The 22,319-nt window shown below is 43.3% G+C and overlaps 1 protein-coding gene across 4 annotated transcripts in view; it reads left to right on the plus strand.

The window, feature by feature from the left end:
* ADGRE3 (adhesion G protein-coupled receptor E3) overlaps nucleotides 1–22,319 on the plus strand; it is a 64,187-nt gene that overhangs the window by 31,377 nt on the left and 10,491 nt on the right. For all 4 annotated transcript variants that reach the window (XM_061421845.1, XM_061421847.1, XM_061421844.1 and 1 more), the window contains 6 exons: nucleotides 2,956–3,072; nucleotides 14,285–14,469; nucleotides 19,207–19,374; nucleotides 20,786–20,983; nucleotides 21,253–21,488; nucleotides 22,200–22,266. In XM_061421845.1, coding sequence (XP_061277829.1) covers nucleotides 2,956–3,072; nucleotides 14,285–14,469; nucleotides 19,207–19,374; nucleotides 20,786–20,983; nucleotides 21,253–21,488; nucleotides 22,200–22,266 — 971 coding nt within the window. The remainder of the gene's footprint in view (nucleotides 1–2,955; nucleotides 3,073–14,284; nucleotides 14,470–19,206; nucleotides 19,375–20,785; nucleotides 20,984–21,252; nucleotides 21,489–22,199; nucleotides 22,267–22,319) is intronic.

Raw genomic sequence — 22,319 nt, forward strand, 5'->3', positions numbered from 1 at the left:
CTTCTCTGTCCATGGGATTCTCCAGGCAAGAATACTGGAGTGGGTTGCCATGCCCTCCTCCGGGGGAATTTCCCAACCCAGGGATCAAATCCACATCTCTCATGGCAGGTGGGTTCTTTACCACCAGTGCCACCTGGAAAGCCCAAATAAATACATGAATAAACAAAAATTGTCAATGGTTTCTAATCCTGAGTCTAGGATTCTGGCTTAAAGGTAGTTTTATTTTTTTCTTTTTTTTTAAATGATTCAGTGCTCACGGAACCTAACAGCACATGTCATGGTGATGTGACTTAAACCACCCCAGAAGGAACATCTTACTACATATTTTTTAAGTAGAAATACTTTTTTTTAAGGAACTGAAAGCAAACTTTTATTTAAAGACTTCTTCGGGTCATGGTCATTTGGACTCATGGCCTCAATTTGCTGCTCAACTCTCTGGTGATTCAGATAGTAAAGAATCTGCCCGAGACTCAGGTTCAATTCCGAGGTCCAGAAGACCCCATGGAGAAGGGAATGGCAACCCATTTCAGCATTCTTGCGTGGAGAATTCCATGGACAGAGGACCCTGGGGAACTATAGGCTGTGGGGTCACAAATAGTTGGACATGACTGAGTGACTTTCACTTTTGCTAGCAGAGCTCTGGCAACAGTGAAACAAACGTGCTGAATTCTTTCTAAAACAGAAATAATTTTATTAAGGAATCCCCTAGCTGTCCAGTGGTTGATGCTCAGCACTTTCACTGCCTTGGGTCTGGGTTCAGTTCCTGGTTGGGGAACTAAGATCTCACAAGCCACGTGGCATAGCCATCCCCCCAAAAAAATTTTATTATACCTGTCATATATAGTCATTATATATCCGTGTGCTGCAGATATGTCAGTTAGCTTGACTGCAGTAATCATTTAACTATGTATATGTGTGTCAGACACAACTGAGCAACTGAGCACACACACACATGCACACATGTGTCAAGTCTTCATATTGGACACCTTAAATATATTTACTTTTTGTTTTTGAAAATAAAAAATAAAATGCCATAGCAAAGCCAAGTATTAAATTTTTAATTAGGAAAAAACACATACACAAAACTAAACTGAGTCCAGCAAAATCTGCCCACAATTCAGTGCTCCAATCCCATACCCATGTAGGTACATGTCTGATGAAGAAACACATATTTGTTATGTATGTTACACTTATATATGCATGCCAAATTGCTTTCTCACTCATTACGTGACTAACATCTTTCATGTACGTCATATATATCATCAGCTATGTTATTGTCTTCAAAGGTTTATATAGTTGCCTTGTACATATAATTTATTTACACGATAATTTATTTCCCTATTCTGAGAAATGTGGGTAGTTACAAAACAACCCTGTGACAAAGACCATTAAAGTTTTATCTGTATCTATTCATTAAATGTTTTCTTAGGATAAATTCATAGAAGAGGAATTGTTAGATCAAAAGGAAGAAAGCATTCTATGAACTTTTGATACATATCACTATTTTGGCCTCCAGAAACGCTGTTTACTGTGCTTTTTATTAGTATTCAGCTCAGAGATGCTAATGTATTTGTGTGTGCCTAACTAATCATTTCATTTTACCAACTTTCATGATAAAATACTTCATAAAAACAATCATTTTTTATAGTCTTTAATAAGATAAAATCCAGTGCCTAAACTTCTCAGGAAACCAGAATCTGCACACTTTTATTTAAAATTAAACCACATTACAAGTAATTCTTATATTTTCTGATTTGGCCAATTCCTAATTGATTTTTTGGTTTGGTTTGGTTTGGTTTTTGGCCAAGCCAGGAGTCATGTGGGATGTTAGTTCCCTGACCAGGGGTCAAACCTGCAGCCCCTGCATTGGAAGGGCACAGTCTTAACCACTGGACTACCAGGGAAGTCCCCCTCATTGTTTAATCAATGATATAAAGTACCCTTTCCTCAGTGAGCTTTCATCACCTCACCTGTAAAACGAGATCGTAATGCTGCACTCAACGCACTTAGAACCAAGGCTGGTAATTGTCATAACTTTCTGCTCTTTATAACTGCTTTCTTTAATTTTTTTAACACACTCTAAAGGAGACATAATAAGACTACTGCACCCCTCACCTACCTTCAATAATTTCCAACTCATGACCAGTCTCATATCTTCTGATTTTTAAGATAAATATTTTCATGAACTTATTGTTTATTATTCTGTGACTTCATTTTTACTGGAAGCACGGTTCCCCATTATAGAGATAAACCATAAGTCATTTAACCAATTTCTTCTTAAACTTTAGGTCACTTCACCTTTATCATCTTTACTGCCATGGACTTTCTCGTAGCCAATTCTGCCCTCTTAGTCATTATTGTTTTCCAAGAATAAATTCCTAGAAACAGAATCGTGGCTTCAAAGACAATGTGCTAAAGAATGTTAGTTAAGAATACGGTTTCAGGGGATGTTCTTGGCAGTCCAGTGGTTAAGACTTCACCTTCCAATGCAGGGGCTGTGGGTTCAATCCCTGGTCAGGAAACTAAGATATCACATGCCTCTCAGCCAAAAAACAAAAACATAAAAAACAGAATCAATATTGTAATAAATTCAATAAAGAATTTTAAAATGGTCCACAGTAAAAAAGAAGTCTTTAAAAAAAGAACACAGAGTTCAGTAAGTTCCTACTCTTTGCCACCCCCATGGAGCCTGCCAGGCTCCTCTGTCATGAGATTTTCTCAGCAAGTATACAGGAGTTAGAGTCCTACTTAAATTCTGAATTTCAGTTTGCTTTTCTGACAGGTCCTTCATTGTGTTACATGAGGCTGCTATAAGATGGCAATGTATCAATGTAAGGCTCTTAGCCCAGTGCCTGGCACATTCTAGACCCTCAGTAAAGTTAAGCTGTTCATGTAACTACGCACATTTTTAAAACTTATAATAATGGCAAGTTTGCCCTTTGTTCTTCTTATCAGCTGTTGAAACTCAAGTTGTTACAGACAACTGCTCCAAGGAAGTCACCTTAAGCTTGAACGCCCAAGTGAACTCCATGGAAATCCATTGCAATGATGTCATCCAGAGAAACATAAAAGGTACGTGGGGTGGCTGCTTTCAGAATCCCTAAGACATGCAGAGCAGCATCACTGTGTGAGTAGTGAGGAAAATGTCCCCCAGTAGGCTTCTCTCTAATGGGTCTGTTACCCTAATGTTACTGAACCCAGGTCCAGCTACTCGCTGCTCAAAAGTCATTAAAGAGGCTAGGTTAGTGGAAAGGAAAGTTTGCTTTATTTTGGATGCTAGTGACCAGGGAGGAGGGTCACTAGCATCCAAACCTGTCCAAAGGCCAACAGCCCCCACCGCAACAACCCGGGGGCTAGAGCTTTTATAGACAGAGAGAGAGGGCTACATGCAGAAACAGCACAGTAGCTCAGACAGTCATCTTGAAATTGGTCACTGGTGGTCAGTTCTAAGCACAGTTAGTCTTGGTTCCAGGGTTGGTTTGTTCCCATTTCCTTGAGGCCAGTTCTTGGAACTACGACAGTTTACGTCATGGCTACAGTCTGGTAATCATGTAGTTAATTTTTCCACCTGGTGGGGGTCTCTATCTATAAGACAGCTCAAAGGATATGGCTCAGAATATTACCTACAGCCCTTGAGAAGGAACTAAAAGTCCTTGACTTTGCTTACTGACTAAACTATTATCATTTGATCTCCTTTAACTATATTCCTTTGTTTCTTTATGTTCTCACTTCTCTGATTGAACTAACTTTTGGCTAAAGTTTTCCCACAGACAAAAGGTGGGCTGAGGACTTGGGAAACAAGAACTATAGGGTTCTGCTCCATTTCACTAAGACTGTGCCATTTGAGTCTTTCCTTAAAAAAAAAAAAAAAAAAATTTTAATTACAAAAAAGACATATTCCTACCTAAAATGGAGGTTTTTTGTTCTTCAGCATGAAAGAGAGACTTCTTTGTAATTTAGGGGTTGTTCTATCTGGTTCTCAGTTTGGGTTCCCTTAGAAGTAGTGCATGGATAAGTGTAAGGGGAACAAGAGTGATGATTTTATATGGGAGATGATCCCAGAAAGAATCAGTAAGTGTATTAATCAGGATTCTCCAGAGAAACAGAACCAATAGGCTGTGTATATGTAGAGAAAGAGAAACAGAGATAGAGACAGATGGGCAGGGACAGAGAGAGATTTAAGAAGAATATTGCTCATGCGATTGTGGAGGGCAGCAAATCTAAAATCTAGCCAGCAAGCTGAAAGACCCAGGGAAAAGCTGTTGCTGCCTGAGTCCAAAGGCAGTCTCTTCCTCAGGGGGAGCTCAGTCTTTTTCTTAACACCTTCCACTCATTAGATGAGGCCCACCAACATTAGGAACTGTAATCTGCTTTATTCAAAATCTACTGATTTAAATTTAATCTCATCTAAAAATATCCTCACAGCAATATCCAGACTGGTCTTTGACCAAATATCTGGGTCCTAAAGCCTATCCAAGTTGACACATAAAATTAATCATCCCAACAGGGAAAACAGGAAGTGAGACAAGGAAGAGAAGGCAGCCCATACAGGGACTATTATGTTAGTGAGCAGGTTACTGCTGGTGGTGACTGGGGTTCAATCCCACTAAGTTACCCCATTCAAAGAGAAGTAGCCAGAGGACTTCCCTGGCGGTCCAGTGGTTAAGATTCTGCACTTCCAATGCAGGGGGCAGGGGTTCAGTCCCTGGTCAGGGAACTAAGATCCCACATGCCACTTGACATGGTCCAAAAAAAAATTTTTTTTATAATAAAGGGGGTTTCCCTTGTGGCCCAGTGGCTACGACTCTGCACTACTAATACAGGAGACCTGGGTTCGATACCTAGTCAGGGAACTAGATCTCACATGCTGCAGTGAAGATCCTGAATTCCAAAACTAAAATAATAATAACAGGGAGAGGGAGCTGAGCTGAGCTCTTTATCCACCTGCTCTGATCCATCACTGGTTAAGAGCCCTTCTGGGAGTTGCAGGCAGAAGTGAACGTCTAAGCTTTTACAGCCTGCCCTGTGTACAGATCAAACATGTTCACTCCAGGGAAAGCTCCCAGACAGAGAGTCGCAGCTGCTTGCAGTAGAATCCATCAGCATGTTAAAAAAAAAAAAAAAAAAAAAAAAACAGAAGTGCCAAAGGAATAAAGCTATGCTGCCTACAGCATCTGCTACAGCCTGTGTAGAAAGAGAAATTGTTACTATTAACTATCCCAGCATTGCCAGACTGTCTGATTTTTCAAGAGAAACCAAACTTTGGGTTGCCTGCATGAACACCTCCAATATTTTTTTTTCATTTGGCAGGAAGACTTCTGTTATAACTGCCATATGTTACAATTGCTGTAGCACAATAAATGAGGGCCTTAAAATCCAATTACATGAATGTGGGGTCTGTACAGACAGCTGGTCTGTGCTATCACCCAAAGTTCCAAAGAAAAGATGATAAAATGCAGGCAACTAAGCACATGCTGAACTGAGAAAGTCTCATGTGGCAATTAGTTTCTCACTTCCTCTCCTCCCCCAAGATGAGAACTTGAATCTGCCTTCACTGGAGGATGGGCCAGGAGGAGGATGGAAGCCAAATTCCAACCCTGTGATTTCATGCTTGCGTGCTCACCAGGTTCCCCCATTACTCACAGTGTGGAGAGGGAGCCTGCAAGCTTCCAAACATATCTGCAGTCCAGTTTGTTCCTTGGTCACATTCTGGGGTACTAGGGATTAGGAAGTCAACAATTTTTTTTTTTTTTAATCAGGATGTAATTGCTTTACAATGTTGTGTTAGTCTCTGCTGTACAACATCATGAACCAGCTGTATACATATGCCTCCTCCCTCTGAAGCCTCCCACCCACCACCCCGCATCCCACCCGTCTTGGTCATCACAGAGCACTGAGCTGAGCTCCCTGTGCTATACAGCAGCTTCCCACTAGTTACACATATGGTGATGTATATGCTTCAGTGTTATTCTCTCAATTTGTCCCATCCTCTCCTTCACTCTGTGTTCACACATCTATTCTCTATTTCTGTGCCTCTATTCCTGCCCTGCAAAACGGTTCATCTGTACCATTTTTCTAGACTTCATATATATGCTTTAATATGCAATATCTGTTTTTCTTTTTCTGACTTGCCTCACTCTGTATGACAGGCTCTAGTTTCATCTACAAAGAGGTATGACCTCATGCGGGCCAGAATGGCCATAACCAAAAAATCTGCAAACAACAGATGCTGGAGAGGGTGTGGAGAAAAGGGAACTCTCTTACACTGTTTGTGGTAATGTACATTGGTACAGACACTCTGGAGAACAGTACGGAGGTTCCTTAAAAAAACTAAACGTAGAACTGCCATCTGACCCAGCAATTCCATGACTGGACATACACACTGAGAAAACCGTAACTGAACATATGAATTTGAGGAGAACAGAACTCAGTCCATAACAACTGTCTAGGCTGAATTGTCTACAGGAACTGCACACCTCATAATGTAAATGCATGTGTCTCGGGGAGCACTTGGCATAGACATGCCCATGCATTCGTGCATGCTCAGTGGTGTCTGACTCTGTGACCCTATAGCCCACAAGCCTCCTCTGTCCATGGAATTTCCTAGGCAAGAATACTGGAGTGGGTTGCCATTTCCTCCTCCAGGGGATCTTCCAGGCCCAGGGTTAAAATCTGCTTCTCCTGCGTTGGCAGGCAGATTCTTTACCACTGAGCCACCAGGGAAGCACCATAGACATGCCCAGCAGCAGACTATTTATCTTTCCTAATGACCCTTGCGGTTTCATCTTGAAGCATTGCACTGGCTGTCCCTCTGCCAGTAATGTTAACCAACACTCCACAGGGTGGACTTTTATTCTTTCAACACAGCTCAACTTTTTCCTCCTCCATGAAGCCTCCCAGGACTGCCTATTTCCATCACAGCACTAGAGTCAGGCTTTCCCTCTCCTGTGCTCCTCCAGCACTTTGAACTTACCTTATCCTGACATCTAATGTGTTAACATCTGTTCATCGACATGTCCCCTCCCCCACCCCGCCTCCCCCCCAGGGAGGTAAATTAGTACTTTACCAGCAGAGAATTGGAGAACAGAAATGGTCATCAAATTAAATCCACATCTAGGTTGAGGACTGAACATTCCTAAAGAAAGAAAAGAACACATTGATGGATTCATGACGAACTCATAAAGGGACATTTTTGTGTCCCTCAGGTTCTGTCTTGGACTGGATCATTCTTCATTGTAGGGAGTCATCCTGTGCCCAGTAGGATGTTGAACAACATCCCTGGCCTTAGACTAGACGTCTATAGCAGTTCCCCAGTTGTGACAACCAAAACTTCCTCCGGACACCACCCAGTGTCAGCTGAGGTGAGAGAGCAGGATAGCCTGCAGTTGAGAACCTCTGGTCTAAAGCAACCTTATAATTTATCTCCAAAAGGTGGATAATTTTAATACCAGAAGGGATCCTATTAAGTTACACCATGACACCAGGTGTGAACTGGGACTGTCACAGGTAACCCAAGACATAGAATCACATGATTCCTCTCCCTATAAACTATCTCAGAGAGCAAACCCTGGCCACAGAGGTCAACCTTGGAAACCTCAATAACCATTCTTTTCTTTTCTACTTGTGATTTGCTCTTACACCAGAATATTTCAGCTCAAAAACAAGCAATTTCCAAGCATCAGATCAGGTAGGCTGATCACCTGCTGATGCCTTCCAACCACCCACCTTTGTTTCTTTCTGATGAACAGAAACTGCCATCAACTCAGAGAAGCAGAAGTGAATCTCCTACTTCTCATCCCTCGAGAGAAGCCAGAAAAACCTGGTTAGAGACACCTGCTAGGGGATTTATTCCAGTAGGATGAACCACACAGCTTGTTTCTTATTGTTGTTCAGTCGCTAAATTGTGCTCTTTGTGACCCCCATGGACTGTAGCCCTCCAGACTCCTCTGTCCATGGGAATACTCCAAGCAAGAATACTGGAGTGAGTTGCCATGCCCTCCTCCAGGGAATCTTCCCAACCCAGGGATCGAACCCAGGTCTCCTGCATTGCAGGTGGATTCTTTACCAGCTAAGCTACCAGGGAAGCCCATGTTATATGCTAGGCTGTCATAAAATACCAGACTGGTGGCTTAAACAATAGAAATTTATTTTCCCACAGTTATAGAGGCTAGAGATACAAGATGAAGATGTTGGCCAGATTGGTCTCTCCAGAGGCCTCTCTCCTTGGCTTGAACATGGCCATCTTCACACTATGTCCTCATACGGCCTTTCCTCTGTGTGCATGGGTCCCTAGTCTCTTTTCATGCGTCCAAATTTCCTCTTATATGGACACCAGGGAGGCTGGATAAGGCCCACCCTAACATTCTCATTTTAACTTCATCACCTCTTTGAAAGCCCTATCTTCGAATACAGTCACACTGGGAAGTACCATTAAGACTTCAACATACGAATTTTGGGGAGGAACACAATTCAGCCCATAACACTATTGATATAGAAAATGTCTGCTACATATAAATCTTCAAGGTGGGAACCTGCATTCCATCAGCATCAGGCAGGCGTGAAACTGCAGCTCGTTCTCCAGCTCCTATTGCTGAAGATCCTTCAGCTCCATCATCTCACTTCCTCTCCCTCCTCCAGTCAGTAACTCTTCTTGCCTGTTCACTCGATGCCAGCCCCTGCATGTCAGCTATTGTCTTGTGCTACTCTACTTTTCGAGGTACTATACTGTAAGATTTAAAATGTTTCTTTTATTTTCTGTTTGTTTTTTATGTATTATTCATGTGAAAAGTATTAGAAACTTATTACAGTATGATGCAGCTGATCGTGTTAGTTGGGTAGCTAGGCTAATCTTGTTGGACTTAGGAACAAATCGGACTTGCAAACATGCTCTCCGAACAGAACTTGTTTATATGTAGGGGACTTAGTGTAAGTTATGTGCATGCCTTAATATGTAATAAAATTATAAATGTATAATATAAACATATCATGTGCATATATATTTTTAGCCTATCAAACTGTTAAATTATGCCATTCCCTTGCTTAAAACCCTCCAACAGTTTTCCCACTGGCTTAAAATAAAAGCAAAATTCTCCCCCAGGCCCTACAAGGTCAACCCCCACCATGCCCTCACTTCCTCCCACTGCCCCCTCACTCACTCTGCTTCAGCCATACTGGCCTCCTTGCTGATGGGCACAGTCATGTTTCTGGGGGGGTTTTCTCTGCTATTTTCTCTTCCTAGAGCACTCTCCTCTCAGATATCCTCCTTCCTTTCACCCTGCTGCCAGAAAACTGTCTAAAATAGCATCCTCCACCTCTTGCTGTCCCCTAGCATGAGTGCTAAGTCACTTCAATCGTGTCTGACTCTTTGCAACCCCATAGACTGTAGCCCACCAGGCTCCTCTGTTCATGGGATTTTCCAGGCAAGAATAATGGAGCAAATTGCCATGTCCTCCTCCAGGGGATCTTCCTGACCCAGGGATCAAACCCACATCTCCTGCATTGGCAGGCAGCTTCTTTACCACTAGGGCCACCTGGGAAGCCCCACTGTCCCCTACTTTACTTAATTTTCTCCATAGAATTGAGCACTAATCCTATATCAGAGCAAGGTGTCTTTGATATATACCTTTGTTGAGTGGGCTCCCAACACTTGGAAATGAATTGTCCAAGGAGACCTGTGCTTGGACAGCAAGAGACTTTATTGGAAAGTTGTCCCCAGGCAGAGAGCAGCAGGAAAAGTGCTTTGCCACATGGCTCACTGTCTCAGGTTTTATGGTAATGCGATTAGTTTCTAGGTTGTCTCTGGTCAGTCATCACCCTTGGCCCACAGTCTGAGTCAGGGTCCTTCCTGGTGGCCCGAGCATCTCTCAGCCAAGACGGATTCCAGTGCAAAGGATTCTGGGAGGATGGTTGTCTCCTCCCTCTTTTGGCCCCTCCCAAATTCTCCCGGTTAGTTTTCAGGTGGTAGTACCAAGTTCCTCATTGGGACCTCCTGTTGTGAGACAACTCACCCAAGTGGTTATCATCATGCCTGGCCAAGGTGGGCGGCTTCAGTCGACGATTATCTAACACCTTTATTTGCTTATTTATGTTTGTTTCCTGCACCAGAAAGTAAGATCAATAAGAAGAGAAATTCAGGCTATTTTGTCCCCCACTGTATCCCCAGAATAATGTCTGGACACAGTAGGCACTAGAAAAAGAAAAAGACGGATAGGTAGATAAATAGATAGATAGAGGGCTTCCCTGATGGCTCAGCAGGTAAAGAATCTGCCTGCAATGCAGGGGACACAGGTTCAATCCCAGGGTGGGGAAGAGCCCCTGGAGGAGGAAATGGCAACCCACGCCAGTATTCTTGCCTAGGAAATCCCATGGACAGAGCAGCCTGGAGGGTTACAGTCCATAGGGTCGCCAAGAGTTGGACACAACAGAGCGAGTAAGCACATAGGTAATGATTTCCGTATATGTTATCTATATCTGGTTTATACTATATAATATATACCAGTTCAGTTCAGTCGCTCAGTCATGTCCAACTCTTTGAAACCCCCTGGACTGCAGAGCATGCCAGGCTTCCCCATCCATCACTAACTCCCAGAGCTTGCTCAAATTCATGTCCATTGAGTCAATGATGCCATCCAACCATCTCATTCTCTGCCGTCCCCTTCTCCTCTTATAACTTTACTATATATATATAATATATATGGAAAAGAAATAATTAGATTTATATCTAAAGAGATTGAAATACTTGTACCAACTACAAATGGATTTCCTTGGGTCCAGCCTCAACATTTTGTTTCATGCAAAAGAAACACAAAACCAGTTCTAAAGGCCTTATAAAACAAGTTAGTCATTACTGAAGTCTTCAAGAGACAGCAGAGGAAGTGGAATGATATCACACAAGACTTACCCAATTTCCTTTTATAGCTGTCCTTTAGTCTCCAAGAGGGATTGGTTCCTGGACCCTCCAGACATGAAAATCCATGAACGCTCAAGTCCCTATATAAAATGGTTTATCAATAGTATTTGACATAGATGTGCATATAACCTTATGCACATGCTCCCTTATATTTTAAATCATCTCTAGATTATTTATAATACCTAATACAATGCAAAAGCTAAGAAAATAGTTGCGGATGCAAAGCAAATTCAAGTTTTGCTTTCTGAGACTTTCTCGAATTTTTTATGTTTATTTATTTATTTGGCTGCACTGGGTCTTAGTTGCGGCACGTGGGATCTAGTTCCCTGACCAGGGATTGAACCTGGGCCCCCTGCCTTGAGAACGCAGAGTCTTAGCAACTGAAGCACCCTGGGATTCCCTGGGAAGTCCCTGGGATTTTTAAAAATATTTTCAATCCAAGGTTCATAGAATCTGTGGATACAGAACCTGCAGATATAGACGGTTAACTTTACTTTCCTTTTCCTCTTTATGGCTGACCCAGTCTCTTTCCTCTCCTTCCAAATTCCACCTGCCTCTTCTCTGCCCCTCCCTCCCAATTGTTACACTGTTCATGGAGTTCCCCGGGCAGGAATACTGGAGTGGATTGCCATTTCCTCCTCCAGATAGTGGAGATAGTGGAGGACAGAGGAGCCTGGAGTGCTGTAGTCCATGGGGTCGCAGAGAGTCAAACAGCACTTAGCGGCTGAAAAACAACAATAACACAATTTTTTTTTATTTAAGTATAATTGCTTTACAGTATTGCATTGGTTTCTACCAAATATCAACAGGAATCAGCCATAGACAGCCCAGCCTTTATATCTTTTTCTCCTAAGGGTAGATTTATATCCCTTCTTATGTAAATCAGTTTAGCCTCTCTTAGTTTTTCCAGTTTCTCTTGTCTCTCCAGTCTTACCCTATTCAATACAACAAAGGATTCAGGTCCAGAAATACTTTGTATGCCTCAGAATATGAGAGGAGACACTGAAATCTTTTATTTTGACCCTCATATATGTGAGTAAGTGTGCCTATGTGCGTGTATATACGTTTGTGTTTTTGTGTGTGTATGTGTATACATCTATATACCATTTTCAAAGAGATACATAATGAAAAGGTAAATACCATTTTCAAATATAAATGAAGGTACATCAAAGATCATATGAACTCCTAGGACATCCCTGGTGGTCCAGCGGTTAAGACTTCACCTTCCAATGCAGGGGCTGCAGATTCCATCCCTGGTCTGTGAGCTGAGATCCCACATGCCTTGGGATGGCCAAAAGACCAAAACATAAAAAACAGAAGCAATGTTGTAACAAATTCAATAAAGACTTTTTCAAAGTCATGAAAAAAATTCCATCAGCTCATTAATTGATGAGGGAATCTATGAAATGTTAAGACATGCTCAGAGGGAATTCAAAGAGCAGATACACATGTATACAAACATATTGCTATATAAATCAGTCACAAATTCTGAAATGATATGCTAACTCATGCAAAAGCTGGTTAATATTCTATAGGGCGATACTACAATGCAATGTTCAGAATTATATTTTCTATAACAGAAAACTACATGTCTACCAGACAAAATGCATCTTTGTCTAGGGAAAGAGCCATTTCCACTACTATCAAGTTTCTTCATGTTATCTTCTATGCCTACAGAGTTGTGAAATTGCTTGGCAATAGAAAGTCCATAAAAGGTGAATCGCAACGCCCCATAGAATCAGATAATCCTTGATACTCAGCTCTCCATAAAAGGAAACTCGGTCACATTGTCACTGAGTCCAGGCTCGCTCTGCTTACCACACAACCAGCCAATAAATTTGAGAGATGAGGTGTTGAGACAAGGAAAATCACTTTATTTGAAAGCTGGTTTATTGAGAAAATGGCACACTGATGTCTCAAAATAACTATCAGGGTCTAGATTCCAGGTTCCTTTATAGAATAGAGATGTCGGATGGGGGTAAGGAAGCAAAGAAGAAAGCCCATTGCGTGTGTGTCTGCTCAGTGCAGGCTCCTCTATCCATGGGATTTCCCAGGCAAGAACACCAGAGTGGGTTGCCATTTCCTCCTTCAGGGGATCTTCGCAACCCAGGCATCGAAGCAATGTCTCCTGCAATGCAGGCAGAGTCTTTTACCACTGAGCCATCAGGGAAGCCCTACAAAGTCCATTACTCTGGCAAATATCTCCTGGAGGATGTCTGTAGCCATCCACAGGTGGACAAGGTCTTGAACAAAGGACACTTTAGTTTAATATTCAGGCAGTAGGGCAGGGTTCCCTGTGGCAGGCCATTATGTACAAGCAGTGAACAAAAGCAACAGGAAGCAAAGGTTAAAGTAACAGATCCAACCTGGAGTCAGAATGGGCTTTTCCTTGCAACATTTTGTCCATTAACAAATCTTGGACATGAGGTGTATTTGGATGCAATATATATATACCTAGAAAAAAAATCCATAACTTAAACAGCAGTTACCTCTAGGTGTGTATTTTTATTAAAATTTCACTTTCTTTTTTGTCCTTTTCTCATCAAAATTGCATCGTTTATGTTTCCAAGAAATAAATTGTGGCACTGTTGCAGAAACCAGTACTCGAGAAACCAAGCACCACACTCGGAGAGTTGGAGAGCTCAGGTTTATTACGCTGGCGGGCCCAGAGGAGTTAACACTCCAAGCTCTGAGCCCCGAACAAAGGGATTACAGAGTTTTTATAGACAGACTATAGTGGGAAACACTAGCTGTTAATAGGCTGGTTTAAACCAAGGGGTTTTGTGTACTCAGGAACATTGGTCACGATGGGGAGGGGGATGCCTGACCTGGACAGGCATGATTAAGCAGGTTTGCAGGGGCTGGGCAACTGCAAAGAGCAGGACAAGGGTGAGTGAGACAAACTCCAGCTCCTACTATTGCCAGTCCCCACTTTCTGAGACTATGTGACCTACGTGACCTAGACTTTGCAAGGGGCAAGCTGAGTTACAGAGGCAGAAGGAGCAGGAGGTTACGTCAAAATTTAACTTTTCCTCTTCAGCATAACATATAATGTGATGCTCGACATCACATTAATTGAATTCAACAAACTAAATATATATGTATTAATATGACTAAGGGCTTCCCTGGTGGCTCAGTGGTAAAGAACCTGCCTATAATGCAGGAGACACAGGTTCAATCCCTAGGTCAGGAAGATCCCCTGGAGAAGGAAATGGCAACCCACTCCAGTATTCTTGCCTGGAAAATCCCATGGACAGAGGAGCCTGGTGGGCTACAGTCCATGGGGTCACAAAGAATCAGACACAGATGAGCGACTGAGCCTGCACCACGAGTGTGTATATGTCAATCCCAATCTCCATTATTCTGTTTCCTCAGGTACTAGTGCAGTTGCCTTCGTTTCATACTCTTCTCTTGGAAACATCATAAATGCAAGTTTTTTTGAAGAGATGAATGAGAAAGATCAAGTTTACCTGAACTCACAAGTAGTAAGTGCTGCTATTGAACCCAAAAAGAACACATCTCTCTCCCAGCCTGTGATTCTAAATTTTCAGCACATGAAGGTGAGTCAAAGCTGCAATTTGTACTTGCTTGGGTTTCATGGATGTTAGGCCAAACAATTGCATATACTCCCTGTCGATGGTTCTGGACCTGCACTGTCCAGTGTCATAACCAGGAGCCAACTAGATTTATTGAGCATTTGAAGTATGTGAGTCTGAATTGAGATTTTTGAAGGGTTAGCATTTCCAGATTTAGAATTAGTATTTCCAGACTTTGAAGACTTTGTAAGAAAAACAATGTGTTAAGCATCTCAATAATTTTATCGTGATTACATATATTGATTTATATTGACACATTCAGTTCAGTTCAGTCGCTCACTTGTGTCTGACTCTACGACCCCATTAACTGCAGCACTCGGGCCTCCCTGTCCATCACTAACTCCCGGAGTCCACCCAAACCCATGTCCATTGAGTCAGTGATGCCATCCAGCCATCTCATCCTCTGTTGTCCCCTTCTCCTCCTGCCCTCAATCTTTCCCAGCATCAGGGTCTTTTCAAATGAGTCAGCTCTTTGCATCAGGTGGCCGAAGTATTGGAGTATCAGCTTCAACATCAGTCCTTCCAATGAACACCCAGGACTGATCACCTTTAGGATGGACTGGTTGGATCTCCTTTCAGTCCAAGGGACTCTCAAGAGTCTTCTCCAACACCACAGTTCAAAAGCATCAATTTTTCGGCGCTCAGCTTTCTTTATAGTCCAACTCTCACATCCATACATGACCACTGGAAAAACCACTGACTAGACGGACCTTTGTTGGCAAAGTAATGTTTCTGCTTTTTAATATGCTGTCTAGGTTGGTCATAACTTTGCTTCCAAGGAGTAAGCATCTTTTAATTTCATGGCTGCAGTCACCATCTGCAGTGATTTTGGAGCCCCCAAAAATAAAGTCTGACACTGTTTCCACTGTTTCCCCATCTATTTGCCATGAATTGATGGGACCAGATGCCATGATCTTAGTTTTCTGAATGTTGAGCTTTAAGCCAACTTTTTCACTCTCCTCTTTCACTTTCATCAAGAGGCTCTTTAGTCTGACACATTCAGTTCAGTTCAGTTCAGTCGCTCAGTCATGTCCGACTCTTTGCGACCCCATGAATCGCAGCACACCAGGCCTCCCTGTCCATCACCAACTCCCGGAGTTCACTCAGACTCACGTCCATCGAGTCAGTGATGCCATCCAGCCATCTCATCCTCTGTTGTCCCCTTCTCCTCCTGCCCCCAATCCCTCCCAGCATCAGAGTCTTTTCCAGTGAGTCAACTCTTCACATGAGGTGGCCAAAGTACTGGAGTATCAGCTTTAACATCAGTCCCTCCAATGAACACCCAGTACTGATCACCTTTAGGATGGACTGATTGGGTCTCCTTTCAGTCCAAGGGGCTCTCAAGAGTCTTCTCCAGCACTGCAGTTCAAAAGCATCAATTCTTTGGCGCTCAGCCTTCTTCACAGTCCAACTCTCACATCCATACATGACCACAGGAAAAACCATAGCCTTGACTAGACGAACCTTTGTTGGCAAAGTAATGTCTCTGCTTTTCAATATGCTATCTAGGTTGGTCATAACTTTCCTTCCAAGGAGTAAGCGTCTTTTAATTTCATGGCTGCAGTCACCATCTGCAGTGATTTTAGAGCCCAAAAAAATAAAGTCTGACACTGTTTCCACTGTTTCCCCATCTATTTCCCATGAAGTGATAGGACCGGATGCCATGATCTTCGTTTTCTGAATGTTGAGCTTTAAGCCAACTTGTTCACTCTCCACTTTCACTTTCATCAAGAGGCTTTTTAGTTCCTCTTCACTTTCTGCCATAAGGGTGCTATCATCTGCATGTCTGAGGTTATTGATATTTCTCCCAGCAATCTTGATTCCAGCTTGTGTTTCTTCCAGTCCAGCGTTTCTCATGATGTACTCTGCATATAAGTTAAATAAGCAGGGTGACAATATACAGCTTTGACGTATTCCTTTTCCTATTTGGAACCAGTCTGTTGTTCCATGTCCAGTTCTAACTGTTGCTTCCTAAATGATATTATTTTGAATATGCATACATGCATGCTAAGTCACTTCAGTCATGTCTGACTGTTTGTGACACTATGGACTGTATCCCTCCAGGCTCCTCTGTCAATGGGATTCTCCAGGCAAGTATACTGGAGTGGGTTGCCATGCCCTCCTTCAGGGGATCTTCCCGACCCAGGGATCGAACCTATGTCTCTTTTGTCTCCTGCATTGGCAGGCAGGTTCTTTACCACTAGTGAAACCTGGAAAGCCCTATTTTGAATATGGGGGCTAAATAAAATAGGTTCCTAAAATTGATTTGATCTGTTTCTTTTCCTTTTTTAATGTGGTAGAAATTTTCAAGTTATTAATACATAAGTGATTTACATGATATTTGTCTTGTGCAGTGTCATTTTAGTACATGGAATTATTTTAGTTGCAGGTACCTCCTACATCTGTGAAATCTGAATTGAGACATAGTGTTTATTCTTGCATAGACACATGGAATTAATTACTAAGACTACATAATTCAATTAGAAGGAAAATTTTTATATAATCCGTTGCCTTCTTGCATTCCCTGCCCAAACTCTTAAAGGCAGGAGGGTTAATAGCCAGACATAGCCACCTCCATTTAGAAAGTAAGAGTTGCAAGAAATCCTGCCATTGTTTCACAACATAGATGAACCTTGAGGGCATTATGGCTAAGTGAAGTAAGTCAGACACAGAAAGAAATATCAAATGATCTCATCTATACGTGGAATCTGAGAAAACCAAGCTCACAGAAACAAAGGACAGATTGGTGGTTGCCAGGGATGGCAGGTGGGAGAAACAGGTAAAAATGATCAAAGGTTACAGCTTCCAGTTATAGATGAATGAGTTCTGGGGATGTGATGGAGAGAAGGATGACTCCAATTTAACAATACTGTATTGTATATTTGAAAGTTGCTGACAGAGTAGCTTTTAAAAGTTCTCACCACAAAATGCAAATTGTAATTATGTGAAGTGATGGACATTAACTACCTTATTGCAATAATTATTTTGCAGTAGATACATATATCAATCATTACACTGTATACCTTAAACTTATACAATGCTATATACCAAATCTCAATAAAACTAGAAAAAATAATATTTTTTACATTTTAAGAAAACAAGAATGAAGTGAGGGAAGATGAAGAAACATAGGTTTTCTCCATCTGATGCATGAAATCTAGGTATGAAATTTTTGATGTAGGGCATGGGACAGCAGGCATGGAGTGAGATATCTAGGGATGGTCTGGCGGATTATCAAAGGAGATATGGCCCCCAAACAGGAGAACATCTAGCTCATCTCCTTGGCCCAATTAAATGATGCTCTGGACATCCTTGAGACCAAAAAAAGAGAGAGAGAAACTTAAGGCTGACTTTCTTCTCTCTCCTGGTGATGTCTCTTCCCTACACTAGCCCTGTCATCGCAAGAGCAATTACTGTGTTGTAAGAGGTCAAGGCAGAATTGATATAGAAATCAAGGAAATTTGACTTAGAGAGTACTTGGAAGAAAACTTTCAGTTCAGTTCAGTTCAGCCGCTCAGTCATGTCCGACTCTTTGCAACCCTATGAATCGCAGTACGCCAGGCCTCCCTGTCCATCACCAACTCCTGGAGTTCACTCAGACTCACGTCCATTGAGTCAGTGATGCCATCCAGCCATCTCATCCTCTGTCATCCCCTTCTCCTCCTGCCCCCAATCCCTCCCAGCATCAGAGTCTTTTCCAATGAGTCAACTCTTCACATGAGGTGGCCAAAGTACTGGAGTTTCAGCTTTAGCATCATTCCTTCCAAAGAAATCCCAGGGCTGATCTCCTTAAGAATGGATTGGTTGGGTCTCTTTGCAGTCCAAGGGACTCTCAAGAGTCTTCTCCAACACCACAGTTCAAAAGCATCAATTCTTTGGCGCTCAGCCTTCTTCACAGTCCAACTCTCACATCCATACATGACCACAGGAAAAACCATAGCCTTGACTAGACGAACCTTTGTTGGCAAAGTAATGTCTCTGCTTTTCAATATGCTATCTAGGTTGGTCATAACTTTCCTTCCAAGGAGTAAGCGTCTTTTAATTTCATGGCTGCAGTCACCATCTGCAGTGATTTTAGAGCCCAAAAAAATAAAGTCTGACACTGTTTCCACTGTTTCCCCATCTATTTCCCATGAAGTGATGGGACCGGATGCCATGATCTTCGTTTTCTGAATGTTGAGCTTTAAGCCAACTTGTTCACTCTCCACTTTCACTTTCATCAAGAGGCTTTTTAGTTCCTCTTCACTTTCTGCCATAAGGGTGGTGTCATCTGCATATCTGAGGTTATTGATATTTCTCCTGGCAATCTTGATTCCAGCTTGTGCTTCTTCCAGCCCAGCATTTCTCATGATGTACTCTGCATATAAGTTAAATAAGCAGGGTGACAATATACAGCCTTGATGAACTCCTTTTCCTATTTGTGTGGGTCTTATACTCTTTTTTCTATTTGACCCCCATGGTGGAGGACAAAGTCCTGAAACCAGTAACATCTTGCAAAATTCTGACTCCCAGAGAGAGAGATGAGCTTGTTTTCTGTTATGTGGAATCCCTGGGATTCTGGGGGCAGGTATATGGTGGTCATCTTCTTCACTTAAAATAGAAATCAGCTGATCCTCTTTAACCCATGGTGTCACCAGCCAAGGCTGACATGTAGAGTTGTCCCTCCCAAGGAACGACATGAGGAGCCTGTTCTATTTTCAGGTGAAGCCCGGGGTCAAGAAGACCTTCTGCGTCTACTGGAAAGACACAAAGGAGGGCGGCCGCTGGTCCAAGGATGGCTGTGCTCTGAAACAAGCGAACAAGACTCACACGATATGCAGCTCCACTCACCTGTCCAGTTTTGCTGTTCTCATGGCCTTGCATGGCCAGGTAGGATGTAACTATTGAATTCCTCTAGCTAACCCCTTTTGAGGCCCTGCTAGCTGGCCCTATGGTAAAGAACCTGCCTGCCAGTGCAGGAGATGTAACAGACGTGGGTTTGATCCCTGGGTTGGGAAGATCCCCTAGAGAAGGAAATGGCAACCCACTCCAATTCTTGCCTGGAAAACCCTATGGACAGAGGAGCCTGGCGGGCTACAGTCCACAGGATCACAAAGAGTCAGACACAGCTGAGCAACTCACACTACTACACTACTGGGTGGCCATCACTGCTATAAAGAAAAGTTTAACAGATCAAGTCTGGAGTGATAGGAGAAGCATACTGCTTTAGATAGAGTGATCGGAGGAGAATGAGCTATTCAAGCTGAAATCTGAATATTAAGTCAGCAGTGTTACAACGTGGATGAATCTCAAAAATACCATGCTGAGTGAAAGATGTTAGACACAAAGGACCATATACTGTAGGGTTCCACTTACATGAAATGTCTAGGATAGGCAAATCTGGCCTTCCCTGGTGGTCAGTGGTTAAGGATCTGCCTTATACAAGGGACACCCTTGGGTATAAGACATTCTTATACAGGGTTTGATCCCTGGTCTGGGAGGATCCCACATGCTGAGGAGCAACTGAGCTTGTGCTCTGGAGCCTACTAGCCGCAACTACTGAGCCCACGTGCCACGAGTACTAAAGCCGACTCGCTCTAGAGCCTGTGCTCTGCAATAAGGGAAGCCGCCACAGTAAGAAGCCCTCACACAGCAACAAGAGAGTCGCCCCCACCCGCCACAACTAGAGAAAGCCCACAAGCAGCAATGAAGACCCAGCACAGCCAAATATAAAATAAACTTTAAAAATAAATATTTGGAATAGGCAAATCCATGAGACAGAGCACACAAACCCAGTGGGTTCTAGAAAGAATAGAGTGAATGAGAGGGAAGTGGGAAAAGTCAGGTTTGGAGAGAAGGGAGCAGAGGAAAAGTGTCAGACCACAAATGCCATAGTCAGGAGTTTAGATTTCATTCAAATTGCAGTGGAGAGACCATAGAGGACGTGCATCAGGGATGCTACAGATTTATGTTATTAGAAAGTATCTCTGGCTCCTGAGTCAAGAATGGTCAGCAGTGCAGCAGAAGTAGCCCGGCAGAGAGATGATGGTGCTCAGGATTTGGATGGCAGCTGCAGAGTTGGTGGGAAAAGGTCACCTATATATATATATCCTAAAGGTGGGTTCAGAGGACTTATTGATGACATCGGCTGGGTGACAGCACACAGGAAGTCTGCACCCCTCCCCTCATTGCAGAGATACAGGTGGTCTGCCTATTTTGGGATGCCAAATTCCAAGGGGTGGGAGAATATAATCCCAGGGCAGGAAAGCATGACTGTGGTCCCCTCTCTGCTGGGTCCCAGGAGGAGGATCCCGCACTGACTGTGATCACCTACGTGGGGCTGAGCCTCTCCCTGCTCTGCCTCCTCCTGGCGGCCCTCACCTTCCTGCTGTGCAAAGCCATCCAGAACACCAGCACCTCGCTCCACCTGCAGCTCTCGCTCTGCCTCTTCCTGGCCCACCTGCTCTTCCTCACAGCCATCGACAGAACTGAGAACAAGGTACTTATACTGTCCCAGAATGTGCCTGCCTCAGGGGATCCTGAATTCATGGGGCCATGCTGCCTCGGACCCCTCAATAAAATAACCTAGGGTCCTAGATGGAGGATGCATGGCGAGGTGAGCAGTGCTGGCATTATCAACCATCTTTACTTTCAACAACCATGATCTAATAGCAGTGCTTCTGAACTCAATGCCAGTATTAAGGAGAGGTCCTAGGGCCATGCTCCACCCTAACAGACCCTCCTGGTGACACCTTCCTCCTCCCCCAGGTGCTGTGCGCCATCATCGCAGGTGCCTTACACTATCTCTACCTGGCCTCCTTCACCTGGATGCTGCTGGAGGGTCTGCACCTCTTCCTCACTGCACGCAACCTGACGGTGGTCAACTACTCCAGTATCAACAGACTCATGAAGTGGCTTATGTTCCCAGTGGGCTATGGAGTCCCAGCTGTGATTGTGGCCATTTCTGCAGCCTCCAGGCCTCATCTTTATGGAACACCTGATCGGTAAGATTGACTCTCACCCTGTGCCATGGACAGATTTGAGGGCAGTGTTATTGGCAATGATTCGGATAAACACAACAAATGCACTCTACTTTCCCTTTGAGTGTAAGGGCTCTAACTTCTTTCCCAGTGAGGCAGGGAAAGATGATGTGGAAAATATTGCAGTTAGGTCCCAGCTTTATCCTTCCCATAATTTGTGACCTCAAGTCCTCAAGTCTCATGCTCAGTTGCTAAGTCATGTCCAACTCTGTGATCCCATGAACTGTAGCCTGCCAGGCTCCTCTGTCCATGGCATTTCCCAAGCAGCAATACTGGAGTGGGTTGGCATTTTCTCCTTCAGGGGATCTTCCCAACCCAGGGATCAAACCCATGGCTTCTGCCGTGTATCCTGCATTGCAGGCGGATTCTTTACCCCTGGGCCACCTGGAAAGCCCCCTCGAGTCTCAGTGCCCTCGTTACTGAAACGGGGATAATAGTCATCTCCATGGTTCACCACCCTCGAAATACTGGTATTAAAATTCAACAGGTCTGTGCTTGTAAACTGTTTCATGTAGCAGTAACACATGGAAGCAAACAATCAAAGCCTGCATTGTCATCAGCTGACATTTTCAAGAAACATTGGGAAAGTTCTCTGTTATAAAAAGATGTCATTTCGTGTCCATTTCATGTGCTTTCTTTGATCTCCCTTCGTGTTCCTTTTCCCATTGTTCCCAGATGCTGGCTTCACCTGGACCAGAAATTCATCTGGGCTTTCCTTGGACCTGTCTGTGCCATTATCTGTGTGAGTGAATACGTGGCTCCAGTGTTCCTGACCTAAGCAGAAGCACCAGACAT

The sequence above is a fragment of the Bos javanicus genome, chromosome 7 (genome assembly GCF_032452875.1).
Source record: "Bos javanicus breed banteng chromosome 7, ARS-OSU_banteng_1.0, whole genome shotgun sequence".
Classification (NCBI taxonomy): domain Eukaryota; kingdom Metazoa; phylum Chordata; class Mammalia; order Artiodactyla; family Bovidae; genus Bos; species Bos javanicus.